This window comes from Corythoichthys intestinalis, chromosome 20 (genome assembly GCF_030265065.1).
Source record: "Corythoichthys intestinalis isolate RoL2023-P3 chromosome 20, ASM3026506v1, whole genome shotgun sequence".
Taxonomy (NCBI): Eukaryota; Metazoa; Chordata; class Actinopteri; order Syngnathiformes; family Syngnathidae; genus Corythoichthys; species Corythoichthys intestinalis.
Window position 1 is genome coordinate 9,584,125 of NC_080414.1, and position 18,375 is coordinate 9,602,499.

The 18,375-nt window shown below is 41.1% G+C and overlaps 2 protein-coding genes across 3 annotated transcripts in view; one reads left to right on the forward strand and one right to left on the reverse strand.

Annotated features, from left to right (window-relative positions):
* The window catches only part of tlr22 (toll-like receptor 22), a 53,912-nt gene extending 41,925 nt beyond the window's left edge, over positions 1-11,987 (reverse strand). Inside the window, exon 1 of the mRNA XM_057823995.1 lies at positions 11,750-11,987. The gene's annotated coding sequence lies outside the window, so the exon portion shown is untranslated. The remainder of the gene's footprint in view (positions 1-11,749) is intronic.
* cnksr2a (connector enhancer of kinase suppressor of Ras 2a) overlaps positions 1-18,375 on the forward strand; it is a 60,984-nt gene that overhangs the window by 29,634 nt on the left and 12,975 nt on the right. For both annotated transcript variants that reach the window (XM_057823990.1, XM_057823992.1), the window contains exons 9-22: positions 3,448-3,594; positions 5,736-5,848; positions 6,181-6,329; positions 6,436-6,525; positions 7,237-7,451; positions 11,197-11,248; positions 13,896-14,071; positions 14,288-14,361; positions 14,436-14,507; positions 16,668-16,735; positions 17,032-17,129; positions 17,205-17,417; positions 17,788-17,929; positions 18,087-18,314. In XM_057823990.1, the coding sequence (XP_057679973.1) occupies positions 3,448-3,594; positions 5,736-5,848; positions 6,181-6,329; positions 6,436-6,525; positions 7,237-7,451; positions 11,197-11,248; positions 13,896-14,071; positions 14,288-14,361; positions 14,436-14,507; positions 16,668-16,735; positions 17,032-17,129; positions 17,205-17,417; positions 17,788-17,929; positions 18,087-18,314 (1,837 nt within the window). The remainder of the gene's footprint in view (positions 1-3,447; positions 3,595-5,735; positions 5,849-6,180; positions 6,330-6,435; positions 6,526-7,236; positions 7,452-11,196; positions 11,249-13,895; positions 14,072-14,287; positions 14,362-14,435; positions 14,508-16,667; positions 16,736-17,031; positions 17,130-17,204; positions 17,418-17,787; positions 17,930-18,086; positions 18,315-18,375) is intronic.

Below are 18,375 nucleotides of genomic sequence, written 5' to 3' on the forward strand. Positions count from 1 at the left end.
AAAATTAACCGCATCAGGGCCGAGCATCTCGCTGACAATGGCTTTGCAGGCAGGCATTAATGTCTCTGCCACGGTGTGGGACTTTTTAGATTTAGCAACAAGTTCAGCAACAAGGTAACTGGCTTTGAGGGCTTTCTCATTTACCTTTGTAGTTTTTCTAAAAAAAGTTGCCTGTTTCTCGCTCATCTGCACACGACCGCAACTTTCTACGTACACCTTCCTTCCTACTGCAACTTCGCCCGACAATGTAAAAAAAAAAAAAAAAAAAAAAAGGCGATTTTTGATCATTTCTCGCGGCACACCAGACAATCTTTCACGGCACACCGGTTGAAAAACACCGTTCTAACATATTCACACTCGCTACACTCAAAATAATCAGTGTTGTCACTAACGCGTTACTAAGTAAAGTGTTAATGTAATCTGATTACTTTTTTTCAGTAAAGACTAATCTAACGCGTTTATTGGTCATTTTTACAAACAGTAATCTGATTAAAGTTTGTTTCCTTAGTGTCTGTGCATTACTATTTTGTTATTCCCTCTTAATGTATGTAGAATGAAGAATATTTTAGTCATGTACGAAGAGCATTTTGAATACAAAATGTTAGAAGGGTTCCCACTACGTGTTCGTTTCCATGGTAACCGCTCATAGTTCTTCCTGTTTTGGTCTCGAGTCAGACACGCTAAATGTTTTGCGACTGATGTGTGCCAGCATTGGTGCACATTCAAGCCGAGTGCAGCTACCTGTCGAGATGTGCGAGGGAATGTTGATCTGTGTGCATCCATGAATGAACATGAGTATTTTTTTCCATCATTCTGGAGGGTTCCGGCAATAGGTTGGAGCCGGTACATGCGCGGCCATTTCGTAGCTTTGCCGTTGCAACGGCGGGTAGTTGTCGCTCCCGCTCGTCCTCGCGAAGTCGGCGACCATTTTTTACATCATATTCGAGTTGCATTTATGCCGTAAGGTGACGTGTTCGTTTAGCATCGATTGTGTGTATGGAAACTAGATGCGAAATGACAGACTCGCCAGCGTTAGTAAACAGCCACCATCTTAAAGCACTAGACTTCTCTGGAAGGCTATTGTAGCGAACCTTCCGAGCGAACCTACATAATTTTTTATCTCAAATCCTAAATTGGCAAAAATCTTGACTTAAATCTATCTTTAAATGATGAAACAGTTTTAAAACTTTCACATGTCGAAAGTAGACAAAAGTGAAATTATGGAATAACAAGAGCACTTTTAACAACTTTAATGGTTGATTCACAGCATTAAATTAATTGAATATAGTTTAAAGCTGCTGATAAAGAATGGTGACTTGAGTATTTTATTCACTGTTTTGAACTCTTAACTTGATACTGAAATGGTAGTTTATTTAAGCCTGAGAGGATTTTTGTACAATTTTATAACAAATTTACGAAACATTAAAAGCAGCTCATAGCAGGGGGTTATGCATCAATAATCGATTGATAATTGAATCGTAGCCTCTGAATCATAATCGAATTGTTAGGTGCCCCAAGATTTCCACCTCTATTGTTGATTATTGTGCAGTCAATTTGCATTGTTTTATATTGGCACTGATATGCTGTTAACCCTTACCCGAAATTCAGAATTTTTTAACATTAGGCTTAATTTTCAAGTTAGCGGGGTTTGATTAGTCGGTGGAGTTGATTTCAACAAATTCCATGCAGTTTGTCAGTTATTTGTTAGTTTCAGGGGCTCGGAGTGGCTAAGCTAACGCGAGTCACTTGTGTTTGAAATCAACTCCATTGACTAACTGAACCCCAGCTAACTCGAAGATTAAGCCTTATGTGAAAAATTCTGATCATCCCCTTTAAATTCAATTATCGGAAAGTTGAGGCAGCAAAGAGAAAAAGTAAATGATAAAATTACTTTTAAAGTAACTTAGTTACTCTGATATTAACTCATTCACTCCTAGCCATTTTCACCAGAGCAAGGCCCTTCGCTCCCGGCCGTTTTACTGGATTTTGACTGATTTTGCAATATTGCTATATAAACATGAAACCCAACAAAAGAAAGACTAGACTCTTCTTTCAGCAGAAAAAAATTGAGTTCATACCTTTTTCCATTATTTAGAAATCAGCATTAGAAAATAGCTTAGTTTGAGGAATTTTCCAATTTCTGATGAAAAAAACAGAGAAATTGAGCTTTTTGTGAAAGCATACCTTTCAAACATAACTTTGACTTATACACAGCTATTTTTTTCGCTTTAGTCAAATCCCAACCCTCTGAATAATGTTTTCCTTTTACAAAATAAGATAAACAACAAGACAAATAGAGCTTTCGATAGCAAAATAACAATTTATTTACACATAACTAACTGATAGATGACGCTGTTCCGGCCGCGACAGCCGGTTAAACTTATCCTTCATCGCTGTCTGTCTCATAAAGATGAATTTTTTTGAGTCTCTGCGGGCTCTGCTCGTGAGCAGCACGGACTCAAAGGCTACGTCCACTGCACTAGTGGTCCCGGTCGTTCTGCTCGGTCGTCCACCGTCCGGAATCTATTAGGTGGTCTTCCGCTGGCGCCCGGCCGTGCAGCTTGGCCGTTCGTTGCCGTTGAATCGGGTTGCGGGTCTCACCAAATGCGCTACTGCCCTCCAGTGGCCAGTTATATTGATTTAAAATGGATTTTCAGCTTTGTGCTTTGAATCACGACCCAACTATGTCTTTTTTGACAAAACAAACAAACAAACGTAAAAGACGTATAAATACGTCTATGGGACACTGAAACAATTAAAAATAGAACGTATTTATATGTTTTTGGGAGCAAATGAGTTAATCACTAAAATAACTAGTAGAGGTGCACAATAATTATCGATCCGATAATTTCCCACTCCTAATTTTCCAGTATGCAAAGTTTTGTTACTGTATTTGTTTTGTTCATTATAATAATGTTCATGTCATCATGAAAATTCTGGTTCGGTCAAAGGCAAATGCTGAATCAATCACTGGTATTTTTGACCTACAGGTGTTCAAAAACTCAGGTGAATACACATTGAAAAATTATATATATATTATTGGTCATCGTATCGGTATCGGCCTTGAGGAGCAGGAAGTTATCGATATCGGGATCGGTTTCAAAAAATGGGTATCGTGCACCCCTAGTAACTAGTTTACCTTTTTGAGGCGAAATCAGTAATTGAATTATTTTTCAAGTAATCTGTGACAACACTGAAAATAGCAGTAAACATTTGTACGAAAAACCCACAAGCCTGCTTGTACTTTGACAAAGTGACTCGATGAAGTCTCTGAACCAGAACGCTAGTTTCTAAAGCTGAATCGTCTTTGCGAAGGCGGAATTTTCCTTAGTGTTTCATTAGATTGCGCAGGTGTAGCAAATTGAGGGCAGGTTACATAAGAAAGCTCTATAGTTAGTCTGTACCACCTCCACCTCAAATCATCACGACTCGCCGTCTCTGGCGCAGGTGGGCTGGCAGCTCCGCAACCTGGTGGGTTCCCTGCGGGCCGACAAGGGCGTGGTGTCCCTGACGCTGAAGAAACGCCCGCAGAGCACCCTCAGCTCAGCCCCGGCTCTGCTCAAGAACATGCGCTGGAAGCCGCTAGCCCTGCAGGTAGGACATTTTCTCCCTTTTATAGACTTTATTAAAACCGCGCCGTGGCCCACTTGGGCCCCCCGAGACTCCACTAAAGCTTGTAATTAGGTCACGGCGCCGTTTTTGTTTGCCAAATGACTCACACCAGATAAGCGACTGGTCATTGACATTTTCTGTGTTGTCGCGAATTAGTAAGTGTAAATTTCTAATTAACTCGGATGCGGCTCTTTGTCAGATCACGGTTGTAATACGTCACCGAGTGTGGTGGATAAGACTCCCCCCCCCAAAAAAAATTTACTGTCTGTTTACATCGTAGATTTATCTTGAATTCATTTTTTTGTCCTTGATTGCTTGTGGGCTGTTTACGCAGTGTTTACAGCATCCGTAAATCCAGCCCATTAACCTGCCGAGTGTAATGTTTTCACTAGCCGTAAAAGTGACGGCGAGAAGCCAGTAAAGATGAGTTGAAACGCGATGCCTGAATCAAACTGTTTGGTTTTGGTTAGAATGTAAAAGTCTTGGTGTTCTAACGACAGGGGCTATTCCACTTTGGTCCTGTAGGGGGCAGGTTGACCCAAGGAATGTGCAAGTGTTGACAAATTATCAATTACCAAATTAAGGCTCACTGGCTATTGGCTGCTATTGACTGGGAGGGATCCCCTCCCAGTCAAAAAGGATCAGATGTAAATAAATGGCAATGAGAGTTAAGCGTGTGAGAACAACTAGCGAAACACGTTTAATTATTATTATTTTTTTTTTTTTACAAAATGATGAGTCAGTTTGTTCTAAATATATAATATAACATATAATTGTTTTCACTATTTTATAGAGATAGACCGATATATTGGCCGGCCGATATTCGGAAATCTGACGTATATCAGCCTTTTTTTAAATCCGACCGGCCGATATGAAAAAGTCAATTTAAAACTAGGGCTAGGTAATAGGGATGGCGTCATTTTTCAGAGGATCGGAATCGAGTGAAAAGGATTGGGTTTTCATGCTTGCACAACCTTACTCTCCCTCCAGCTGCTTTTCTTGGTCAGCAGTGCACTACGAGTTTTGCTTGTTAAAGTTAACGATGATTGACAGGGGTTGAAGCTTTGATCTTGCCAGATAAGCTTGGCACCGCTACCTTCAAAGATGCCGACTGTGTCAATCATCGTTTAGCTTGTTAAACACTTGTGTGCTGTGGCAACTCGTGTGTGTGAGCACGGCTGTTTTCAGCAGTGAGCGGATTTGAGTGGCCTCACTCAATGAAGCATTTAATAAAGACAAGCATTTTTTTATGTTATTCTTGTTTAAAAATATTTTTTTTTTTTTTTTTTTTTTTTTACACTTTTATTGCTAATGTAAAGTGGGGCAAATAAATATTTAGTCAACCACTAATTGTGAAAGTTCTCCCACTTGAAAATATTAGAGAGCCCTGTAATTGTCAACATGGGTAAACCTCAACCATGAGAGACCGAATGTGGAAAAAAAAACCGAAAATCACATTTTTTGATTTTTAAAGAATTTATTTGCAAATCATGGTGGAAAATAAGTATTCGGCCAATCCCAAAAGTTCATCTCAATACTTTGTTATGTACCCTTTGTTGGCAATAACGGAGGCCAAATGTTTTCTGTAACTCTTCACAAGCTTTTCACACAATGCTGCTGGTATTTTGGCCCGTACCTCCATGCAGATCTCCTCTAGAGCAGTGATGTTTTGGGGCTGTCATTGGGCAACACAGACTTTCAACTCCCTCCACAGATTTTCTACGGGGTTGAGATCTGGAGACCGCCTAGGCCACTCCAGGACCTTGAAATGCTTCTTACGAAGCCACTCCTTTGTTGCTCTGGCTGTGTGTTTGGGATCACTGCCATGCTGAAAGACCTAGCCACGTCTCATCTTTAATACCCTTGCTGATGGAAGGAGATTTTCACTCAAAATCTTTCGATACATGGCCCCATGTTGACAATTACAGGCCTCTCTAATATTTTCAAGTAGGAGAACTTGCACAATTGGTGGTTGACTAAATACTTATTTGCCCCACTGTATATCGGCTCCAAAAATCGGTTATCCGGCCCTCTAATTACTAATAATTGGTATCGGTATCGGTCTTGAAAAACTCATATCGCTCAATCGCTACTATTTTATGATGTGACTTCTGGTTTTCCAGCCAACCAGAAGCCCGGGCAGCAGCTCGGCCACGCCGTCAGGCACCCCTACCAAGACATCCGCCCTCCAAGACCTTTATATTCCACCTCCGCCCATGGAGCCATACGCGCCAAGGTCTGTGTCGAAAAATGTTTTGGTTGCAACCAGACATGTGCCGATTATCGGTTTCAAGGTATACGTCAAGGTTTCAAAACCGCAAAAAAATTTCTGTCATACCGTCCCTAAGGTATTAGCTATTTTTTATGTCCCAAAAATGCATGGAGAAATCTATTTATTGCAGCTGTAAGGCTCATCCAAGTCTTGGCTTAAAGTTATCATACTGTTAGAATATCATACCAGCGCATGCCTTGCAACTTTGAAGACCGTGATAAGTGTCTTCATAAAAACGTCTCTGATATTCTTCATTTAAAATACATTCCCCTTGAACTTTCATCCCGTCATCGCAGGGACGAGACAAACACCTCGTCCGGAGAAGAGGCGTCTCGCAGCCACAGCGGCGTGGCCAAGCGATCCGACTCGCCCAACTCTTTCCTGGATCAAGAATCCCGGCGGCGGGAAGACGACGAGCCTGTTTACTGCACCACGCCGACATACGGTATGCGCAAATGAGTGGTGGGAGGGCATTGAGCTACTCGACAAAAACAATCACGAGGCTGAGAACGCTTGATGGGATTCTCACTGTAAATGGTGGCTGATTGCAGGCAGGCTCAGGCCAATCTCCATGCCAGTGGAGTGCAACTGGGGGGGCGACTATGAAGACCCCGCCAAGCTTCACCGAGAAAGCCACCGAGGTGAGTTGTTGTTTGCTCACTCTTGCTTCTATTTTTCTTGCCAAAGCAGATCCTTTACGACGAGGAGTTTTAGACATCCACCGCCAGTCAAAGAAACCCCTATCAATCCCTTTAAATGCGGTGCACTCACAACTCACATGGAGACCACTTCCAATATTTTTCAGAAAATAAATCTCAGTCCGATGCTTGGTGCCATTACAGAAAAACAAATTAAGGCTAATCATGAGGTGTTCTCTTCTGCCTGTGATAAGCATTTGCCCTAGCATGGCAAAAGGACAGGAGGTTATATGCACAAAGTCAAAGAAAATCAAAGAAGACAGACTGGCTGGCTACATGGGATAAAAATATAATCCTTACAAAGAGACCGAAGGATGAGAATTGTTAGAAAAAATAAAAGACTATTCTTCGTGACCTCCACCTGAATCACTCACGCAGTTGCCATGGCGACGCTGACAGCAGCTCTTGTCGCTTCTCTCGACCGTCCGCCGGATGCCTAGCAACCAGGCCACCACGGGGAGGGATGAGAAGTAGCGGAGAGGTAGCGCGACCTCGACATCCTCTCTTGAATGACAACACACACGCGCACATTAGTTCCTTCACATCTGTCTGATGGTGTTTAATTATCATCACTGCCAGTTCAAGTGGTGTGGACGTCAATCAACGTCAATGGCAGCCAAAGAGGTAAAATACATGGCCTCTCCCCTCTCACAGAGGCAACGCTGATGCGCTACGTAGGCCTGACGGGTGTCGACGAGCGGCCCGTCTCCGACGACTACGCCTCCCATACTGCGCGTCCGGGCAAGCGCACCAACGACACGGCCAAACGTGCGAAAAGGCGGAGCCACCACAGCCAGAGCCCTTCCCACTACATTCTCCAAGCCAATCAGAGAGAGTCGCCACCGAGAGACGCCGCCTCCATTTACCATGTAAGTTGTTATCTGTACTTTGTTATGTCAAAAGAACTAAGATACCACAAGATGGTCCCAACCCCTAGCTAAAAGGAAAATAGTAAATTAAAGAAAGGGATTCTCACTGTGAGGAGTCAAGTGCATGCGGAAAGTGACCTCAGCCAACTCTGCGGTGTCAGCTCCGCTCGGCCGACAGAGATCTTATACGTCTTGACGGCGTCTCCCCGAAAAGTCTTTTTGCGTGCGATGGCAGATGGCGTGCCAGTGGATGTGGGCGGGCCCGTCGCGATCCCTGGCGAGCGACGGGCTGCCAATGGCGGAGCTCCAGGCTCCCATATTTGCAGCGGCGATGTTATGTTCTGGTCAATTCTTTTAGATTAACCCTTACAGTTATTCAAAAGTTGAAATTTCAAATATTTAACCCGTTATAGGGCAAGTTTACTCATTTGAAAAAAAAAAAATGTTAGCAATTATTGTTATCAATATTTTAAAATGATTATAACTACATTTATAAATGATTACAATGTTAAAATAAGCTAATTAAAATAAAAACAGAAATACACACTGGTTATGTCCCCAAGTAACACTCTAAAGTAGGTGTGGGAGCGCCTGTGTACCTCACGATACGATTTGCGATTCGCGTCAACGACAATCTCACGATGTGGCGATACACAATAATCGATACATGGGTCAGGAAATCATTCTACGATTTTTACAGTAAACAGTAAAACAAGCTCTTTTCATTCCTCTGCTGTGAATTGAAATGAGTATCATAATTAGACATCCAATCGATTTGAAGTTTGTTCAGTCGCTGCCATCCCTCCCACTTCGAACGGACTGGACATCTATGGCCATCAATGGAAGCCAATCAGTTAATTTTGGGGCATTTTTGGGTCGCTTCTAGGGGTGCAACGGTTCAGTTAGCTCACGGTTCGGTTTGAACCACGGTTTTGGGATCATGGTTTCGGTTCGATTTCGGTTTGCGTTTTGCTTTTTTTTTTTTTTTTTTAAACTGCCTTTATTTTCCTTTAAAAAAATGAAATAAACACTTAAAATGTAAACATTTTCGACTGTTAAAATGCCTCTTAGCTCTTTGGCTAGTGTAGTGACTGACTACTGAAATACATACACAGTCGTAAAAAACTGGTGATTTCTTTCATGTTTTGTTTTTTTTTTTTCATTTAAAAAAAAACAAAAAAAAAAACAAAAAAAAAAAAACATAGTAACCTTTGCTATGTTTGGAGGTCATTTAATGTTGTGAATCAACTGTTGATAAAATTGCTCCCGTTTTTCCATTAGTTCCCTTCTGTCTACTTTCGACATGTGAAAATTTTAAAACTGTTTCATCCTTTAAAGATAGACTCAAGTCAAGATTTTGCTGATTTAGGAGTATTTTAGATAAAAAGTTGATTAGGTTCGCTCGGAAGGTTTACTACAACATAGCCTTAGTGAGAAGTTGACTGCTCTAAAATGGCGGCTGTTTACTAACGCTACCGAGTCTGTCATTTCGCATGTAGTTCTATATGCATGAGATGTCTAGGCGTAGATTGTATGCTGTCGGCTACAGTCAGGAAATATTGGAGCCACCTAGCCTAGCATCGCGTTTGCTACAGCGTCTCAACAAACACTCTCGCCTCTCCGTGTCTGACTTTTCTCGCGTCATTCAACAAACATATTAACGAACATTGTCTCGTTGCAGAAACGGTGACCAAATCCGAACGGGTGAAAAAAAAAAAAAAAAAAAGTAATGCACGAAAAACGTGCACATTTAACGTAACGTACGGCGTACACATTTAAAAATCAGTGCTCACTTGTACAAATTACGACGAGACTGTACAACTTGACAGGTATGAATTATAGTGGACCGTCACAGTTAGGTAGTAGCACTCTGTAGCACGGGACGTCCAACTATCAGTGGTCAGGGCGAGACTATGTGCTTTTGCGAAATCATCTTCGATGGCTTTGTGTGCCATTTCATAAATGTCGGGGATTACGTTGTTGGAGAAATATGTCCGCGAGGGAACAATGTAACTCGGGTCAAGCGTTGCAAATAAATTAACGAAGCCCGCCGTGTGTTTACACTGGTGTCATCTTTGGGGTTGTCCTGCCCAGAGAAAGTGATATCTGTGGGTGATGCTGGCTGAGGTGCCGGAGTCATGTTATAAAAGTGTTGCCATTAGCATGGGGAACAAGCGCTGAGCAATGCTGGCAATTTTTTTTTTTTTTTTAAATATTTTCTCTCCCTCCGCATTGTCGTCCACGGGGAAACCAAAATGTTGCCACACCGCAGATTTGAAAGAAGCCGGTGCTTCCTCAAAATTCGGTCTCTCCACTCCTCCGCTCGCCATAGCTGTTTGTTTTCTTTCTTGTTTCACTTTCACTTCACTCGTAAGCGAGTGAGGGCGTTACTCGGCTTCTATTACACAGGTGCTTGACAGCGATCCGACATTTACTTGCAGGGCGGGAATTTCTCCACAGCGGTGCTTCACGTCACACACAGGCACACAGAGTTCGATCAATTCATTCCACAAGCGTTCGAATACATTAATTGCAAAACCGAAAAGGCGCGGTTCATAAAGGCGTATTGAACCGTTCAGAGCGAACCGTACGGTTCGGCTTTGAACCGCAAACCGTTGCACCGCTAGTCGCTTCCTGTTCAGTAACCCAAAATCAACAGGAAGTGACCCGTAAATCCCTAAAATGAACAAGAAGTGACCTGTAAGACTGACTGTAAGAGTTCTAGTTTCATTGCCGTTGACAGCACCAGACGTCCAATCCACTTAAACTGGAGCGTTTGTTCATTCACCTCCTCCAGTCAAAGGCTAGGTTTATACCGCATGTCTTAATGCACAAATCCGATTTTTTTCATGTTTTTTCGACTTGTGTCAGGCATTAACATGACGGTCTGAATGGGGCAGGTCACGTAGAAGTGCGCCATTTCAAATCAGATATAGGTCACTTTCGTATGTGGTTAAAATTCGATCTGGGCCATATTTTTCCAGAATATGGCTGTGGTCCGAACTGTCAAGTCTCCCGAATCGGAATTCAGCAATTACATCAGCAAACAGCGAGAGAGACAGGGCGCTACATCAGCGATGGAGCTGTGCATTAGCGTTAGCGCCTAGCTTAAACTCGTTTCAAACTTCCCTAAACACAGTTTAGAGACGGGCTTGACAACAGTCATACAAAAATAAAATGGGGGGGGGGGGTAAGCCTGAGAATGCTCGGTTTTCTTTCTGTGCTCAAATGAGTAATATTTCAAGATTGCGCACACTGCCGAGAGTCGGGGCAAACACTGTGTGCATATGTGTGCATCATGCACGCACAGTGCGCGGATGCTATCAATCCATATAAACTTTGAGTATAAGACTAAATGGGCATTATTTATGTCTGTTGTTTGTGTGGTCTTTTTTTCTTGCGATAAACGTCCAGTTAGTTTAAACTGGGAGGACTGTCAGTGCTACTGACGGTTCATTTGCCGCTCCCAGTCTAAATGGATTGGACTTTTAGCTCTTCACTGGCAGTCAACGACTTAAAAGATAAAATTTTGTAGTGATTCTGTTTAGTTCAGAACGTAAACCGTACGCCCTTTTCTGTCCTTTTCCCTGATTTGTTTTGACATGCTTAGATCTATCGCAAATTTTTACCCGGTGTCCCCGATATCCATCACATTTACTACATAGGATACTTTGCAAAAAGGTCATGAGATAATCAACATCCTGACAGTCTGTTTTGCATTTTTCTCCTTCTTCTGCTCTGGCAGACATATCAACAGGCCTCCTCGTTGCAGACAAAGACCAGGAAGAAATATAAAGGTAAACTATTAAGCTTTTTACAGTTTGTTTTCTTAAAAAGGAGTCAAGTGAAGCATCTTTCAGACTGTAATATTTGTAAGATGAATGTTGTTCCTCCATGACTGAATTAAAAACCGCAAATGTTCTGAGGCTTTTAAATTGATGCCAGATGCAAATGTTGAAATAAAAGGCAAGAAGAGTAAAATAGTGCTGGATTTAACTGCAATTTTGTAGGAATGAGGAACAGTTGTCATTTTCGCAGTAATAAACAAACTAAAACGTGTTGTTGTCGTTTTTTTTTTTTTTTTTTTTTAACATTTTTCAAAACAGAACACATATTTTACAGAAGAAAAATCTCAAGGCACACCAACAAATAATTAGCTTTTTTCTGTTGTGCGTTTTTGACTAATACAGTAGTTGTCCAAACACCACATGAATTTAATAAAAAAAAAAAAAAAAAAAAAAAAAAAAAAAAAAGCAACATTGGCCATGGACCGTAAAGAAAAAATGTATTCAACTCACCACAAGCGACAACAAAGAAGCCATTTGTCTTTCATGGAGTCTGCTGTTTACGAGTCTTCTAGTTTAGCCTGGCAAATTCAAACACATTCGCATTTAGAGTTCAATATCCTTGAAAAAACACAACAAAGTGAATTAATGTTTTCCGTTTCTCTACTTGTAAAAACAGACAATAATTCAACAAAAAAAAAAAAAGCTAAAAAAATAAAAAGTGGATAGCAACGTTTCCACGGTATCTATTCTGTGCTCTGCACGCTAGCATTTTCAAGTATCCAATCAAAGGACGCGATAGTCAATGACATCATCGAACACCTGCGCTCCCGCCCAGAATTGCTGGACTCCGAATCTGATTGGCTAAAAATGCCGCCATTCGCAGTCGAACCAGGAAGTAAGGCACCAGACCAAAGTACTACAATGTGGAAATAATTAATGAATGCAGCAGTTTAGCAGTATTTTAGATATCGTTAAGGTCATCATATAAAGTATATTCACTCATAACTTTATCTTAAACAGTGTTGAAAAGGCGTTTATGAATTTAATTGTCATATTTTAATACTACTATGGCATACGTTTGGAAGGATGCTAGCACCTCAGCTAACTAGATGTGACAAGTGAGTACTGCGTTTATATCAACAAAACGACTTTTCTTTTAATATTTTTCAATTTTATTTCTTATATCTTCTCACATTTCCTCATAAAAGCCTGTTTTACCGTAATTTTTGGACTATAAGACGCTACTTTTTCCCTCATTTTGAATCCTGCGGCTTATAGTCCAGTGCGGCTTATTAGTTGATTTATTTGGGTAAATAGGCAACACTTTATTTGACAGCGACGTTGTAACACTGCCATAACACCGTCATAATTATGACATGACACTAACATGGGCATAAATGAATGCTTATAACAGATGCCATTAAGTGTCATCCAGCAAATTATGTCACTAACTCCATTTATGTCCAGCTTGGATCTTTTACATCCATTCAAAAGTGAGATAATTTGCCAGATGACACAAAATGACATCTTGTCATAAGCATTCTTTAGTGCTCATTGCAGTGTGATGCCATGATTATGATGGTCTTATGACGGTCTTATGGCGCTATTGTCAAATAAAGTGTTACTAAATACCATAACTATCAATGCATTAAACAACTGGAACAATAACTGAAGAGATAATTAGCACAGAACATGAATTTTGATCATTTATTTACATCTGTAGAGGCATTGTGGACAACAACAGTGTTGACAACAGGTGGCAGAAGAGGTTGACTATTTCCCCCAAGGGATCAGTGATGGCCTAATGAAGCTTCTTGAAGCATTGAATTCATGGTGCTTCGTTTGTTCTTATGACAGTTTTGCCGCTGTCAAATAAAGTGTTATCGGTTAATATCTTTTGGTGTAACTACTCCATAATACAGTGAGGACAGCTGCGGCTTATAGTCCAGAGCGGCTTATCTATTAACAAATAGAGTCAAATTTGGTGGGTGGCAGCTTATAGTCAGTTTCGCCTTATATTCCCAAAAATTACGGTAATATTGCAAAAAGTCCTATATAAATAAAATGTACTTTTAATGACATGAACTGTAACTTCTCCGATAAACATGTTTTCTTTGGTCCCGCCGGCCTTTTGGTTCATTTCACCATCTGCTGTGAAGCTCCATCTGCATATTTCGACTGCGGCTGTGTTTGTTTACAGAAATGGGACGAAAGCTTTCAAATGAACATGTTTATGCAATGTCGAAATGTCGAAGACGGCTATGAAATATTAGTCACGCTTTGGGTCTTTTCTGCTGTCTCAAGCTGGTACACATTATTGTCTCTGTAAAGCTAGTGTTCCGAAACCCAATTGCTCGTGTTTTTACTGTTGTAGCCCTTGAGTATACTTTATACTGTATGAACTCATTACAAGCAAGTTATTTTTGCCTATTTTCAGTAATATTACAATCTGCTTTTTGCACTGAAATAAATGGATTATTGGATCTATGTCCCCTGCTGGCCTTAATGAGGAACCCGCTGTGAAAAACGTTTTTACTGAAGCAAAAAAAAAAAAAGCAATATTTTTCCTGCTTTGGAAATATGAAACTCTCATTATCATTTTTGAAAGGATATTTCCAATATACTGTATTTAAACGTGAAAATTGTGTCATTCCAGGACGAAGTTTAGCAGGTCTGAGTCGCCGTCGAGTTTCCTGCAAGGCACTGGGTCGAGGTGATTGCGAAGGCTGGCTGTGGCGCAAAAGAGATGCCAAGGGTTACTTTTCTCATAAATGGAAGAAGTACTGGTTCGTCCTGAAGGACAACTGCCTTTACTGGTACATCAACGAAGAGGTACGATCACCAAGGGGCTTTTTTACAGCAACTAACGGAAGTAGAGCGGGTTGTTTAAAAAGCGCTCCGGGGCACTGTAGACAAACCTTGTGCGCAAATGGTACACTTGGGACTTGTCCTGAAATGTCCGCGGCAAGTGTTTTAGGTGGAGTCGAGTGTGTGTGTTAGGGTTGCCACTATAGCTGTTTTGAGAACTGATTAATCTCTTGGGCGCAGGACGAAAAAGCAGAGGGCTTCGTCAGTCTTCCAGAATTTAAAATCGACCGTGCCAGCGAATGCCGAAAAAAGTTGTAAGTAAAAAATTAAAGGCGATTTACAGAATTCATTTACGGTGTCTCATTGCGGGAATGTTTGTGCTCTCCAGTGCTTTCAAAGCGTGCCACCCAAAAGTCAAGAGCTTCTTTTTTGCGGCGGACGGCGTAGATGACATGAACAGGTATGTTTCATATCATGTCGTAATGGATATGGCGGAAAACACAGACAAAACTGAAGAAGGAATTTCTGCTCTTGCACTCCTCTTTAAAAGAAACTCTGTATTTTAAGCTAAAACAACTGTTGTGTTTGATAGAACAATATGTCTATATGCTACCATAGCAGATTCATGGCACATTAAGCCCCCGAATTATTTTTAATTTGTCCGTTTTACCTTGAAAACCCCCGTTTACAAACGTCGCACAACTGCTTTTGTTTCAAACTAGCCATAAAACAAAGGTAATTAATTATATTATTCAAAATGTCTGTCGTTTTTAGCTTAGAATCATTCATTGATGTTTCATATTTCGTTTAAAAAAAAAAAACGACTTTAAAAAATTATTCGCTCACATATTTTAAACAAATTATGTCACAATGAAAAAAATGGCGCCTGTAAAAAAGTCACGGATATCTACCTCATAAATATCACTTAATTGTATTTTTTTTTTGTTACTGTCGCATTTTCTCCGATATGTTAGATGATAAATAATTGATCCAAACAAAAAACAAGTTGGAAAAAAAACGTTTAAAAGGGTAAATATATGAAAAAGAACTCCTTGATGTCTGCGATTTCTGCATCACGACCGTTGTTGTATGACCATGTTTCACACATAAAATCCCCCCAAAAATCCAGCTGTGGCGATTCACAGCTGTGTCTTGACACTCAGTGATACATGCTACATGAAGTTTTTGGATCGAAACAAAGTAGGTACGCGATAATATCAGGTTAAAGTCATGGTGTCTGTAATTCTGTTCTCGCATGCTCTCACCTCCAGATAGGGTTTTGCTGTTTAAAAAAAATATTTTTTTTTAAATGCCCACCTGCTCAAAATTTTTCTTCCCCCAGAAAATTGAGATTTTAAGCTTTCCAATAATGTATCACACATGCATATCGGACAATTTTGAAAGTTCGCTAAATTGGGGGTCTCAGAGCGGAACTTCAAGTCACCTGAGTGTTTTCCGCCATATATATTTTTTTTGTTTATTTTAAATAGTGCTGCTTCGAGTATTCGTTTAATTAAAATGCCGTTTTAATGGTTTGTTTTCGAAGTGTTTGCATTTAGTTTAATTGATTTAGGAGGGATACACTGCCCTCCAGTGGTTTTAGGGAATATGACACAACTCATTTCACATGGCTGAATCCAGCTGCTCCCTGCTAAAACCAACATAAGCTAAGTTTTTGTATGAGCTAATGCTTTTTTAATGCATTTGTAATTTAGTGCATAGGTATATTATAGGCTACTTTTTTTTGGGGGGGGGGGGTTGAACCATTTGTTAAGAATATTGCAAAAAAAGATTTTTTTTAATCATTTTATAGCATTTAAGCTAGCAGACTTGTGCTATGTAAGTTAGCCAATTGGGCTTTTGTTGTACCGCATTGGCCCGAATATAAGACGGCCCTGATTGTAAGACAACCCCATCTTTTTCAAAACTCAAGTTTGAAAAAAGACTTTTTGAACACCAAATTAATTTTTATACAGAAAATAATTACAGTACATCAGAAACAAATGATTATAACAATATATTTGAGAGAAAAAGCATGTTATTTTGCCTCATTCAAATGTTAATATCTGAACATTTAGATCTGTAAACTAAAGTGCAATCACATTTGTAAATGACTGGCTTCTGGTTTTTGAAATGTCAATAAACCAATCTATTGTGATAAAACAACAAAATTGCAGTAACTGCTTTAACCATCAAAGTGAAGTCTAACTGTAACTAGTCTTGAAACCAATCTGGATAAGGAAAAACATTGCAATGAAATAATGCAAACTGGTTAAACTTGAGAGTCGCTGAGATCTGTCATGACAGAAGATCGCTTCAATGATATCTGTCGCCATCTAGCGTCGTGAATGGGTATAATGTCTAGACCGTGAATATAAGACGACACCCACTTTTTCAGTCCTATTTCAATGCAAAAAACACCGTCTTATATTCGGACCAATACGGTACTTAGATCCTCATTTATTTACTTTTTTAAACCATTTGAGGCTCTGCTCAGGCATTTTAATTTTTTATGTTCCTTATCCGGTTAATCGAACTAACTAGTTCAGCGATTAATCTACTACTAAAATAATCCATAGCTGCAGCCCTACTTTTAAACGCCCTTTTTCTGACTTGTCAGATGGCTGAGTCGACTCAACATGGCTGCCGTGGGCTACGCAGAGCGGGAAAGGATTCGCCAAGAGCAAGGTGAGTTGACAATCAGAAGCATGTTAACTTCTTAGCTGCCATTGACGGCGATAGATGTCTAATTTGCTGAAAAATGTTCACGCTTTTTTGTGAAATTTGCCGCATTTTAGCCTAGAATTTGTCGTAATTTAACATGAAATATCGCATTTTAAGTCATTCACTGCCAGTAACGGCATTAAGCGTCCAATCCATTCGAAGTGGGAGGACACTTCGAATGGATTGGACGTCTACTAGTGATAAACTCATTTAAAGTGACAAGCTGTGACATTTATTGATTTCCTTGGCATTCCTTCCAGATTACTGGAGTGAGAGCGAACACGAGGACGAGGCTCCATCAAGCCCCAAACAGGACAGCCCCCCACCCCCATACGATACGTACCCGCGCCCCCCGTCGGTGAGGAAAAAGCCCACAAGTTTGTTTATTGTGAAGAAAAGAAAAAGACACTGACAAAAAAAAAATCTTTCTTAGATGAGCACTTACACCGAAGGCCGAACGACGCGACTGTCTTCCACCGAGACGTCGCGATCCCGCTCGTCCCAGGAAGACTTCCTTTGCGGCGAACCCTCTGCCGCTGAGCCGCAGTACCACCCGTGCCCCGTGGGGGGCGGCACCGTGCACAGTGGCAGGAGGCCGGGCGGCAGCAACAGCAGTGACGTGGCGTTCCGATGTGACCCAGTGGAGGTTTGTCATTTATTTTGTTGTATTTATTTATGTGTATGTATGTATTTAATTCGATTGGGATTTATTCATTTCAACATTTATTTATTTCCATTTTCTATCTTCACTGATTATTTATTGAATTTTGGCACTTGTGGTTCTCTATTTAATGCTTTGACACATAAATAGATTTGTCAGAATTTGCAATAATCCCATTAATTCGCCCTCATTCCTTTCATATACAGAGATTTCACTTCCTTTGTAAATAATGTTAACAACCTTTGCTGCATCGGCGGCCCGAGGGAAAAAGTTGACATTTTTAGCTCTGCTGCTGTCAAGACTCATTTCGTTACAACGCCACAAGTTTACACTTGAACTCACTCGACCCCCCTAGTACCGCTCCAGTCCAGCAGGGGGCAGCAGCGAGACTGGCTCGCCGGGACGCTCGTCGTCGTCACAGAGACGCTCGTGGCAGGACTTGATCGAGACGCCGCTGACGGAAGCCGGGCTGCACTACTTGCAGACAGGACCGCTCGGTAACCAAAAATTCTCACGTACCTCACTGGCTGCCATTGACGGCGATCGATGTCCTATCCGTTCGGACTGGGACAGCAAATAGTATTAAAAAACATTTGAAAATTCAAAAACATCAATATTGGTTTCAGAGAGAGATTTTTTTTTTCATTTTTGTAGAAGATGCCGTCTTTGTCGAGCCCTTTCCGCCTGTGCCGATGCCCATGTCTGCCGGCGCCGTCTACACGCTCCCCGCTCCAAGGAGTGTCCCTTTGCCCGCGGCAATGCAGCGACTGGTTCCCGCGCCGACCGAAGGCGGGAAACCCCGCAGTTACACGTTGCCACGTGACAGCAACCTCCACACATTGCTAGCGCCGCCTGCCAGGGAGGAGCGACGCCCGCACGGCGGTAAGCGGCACTTACGCTCCTCAATTAGAACGCCAACCTTTGCGCCATTGACGAATTGTTA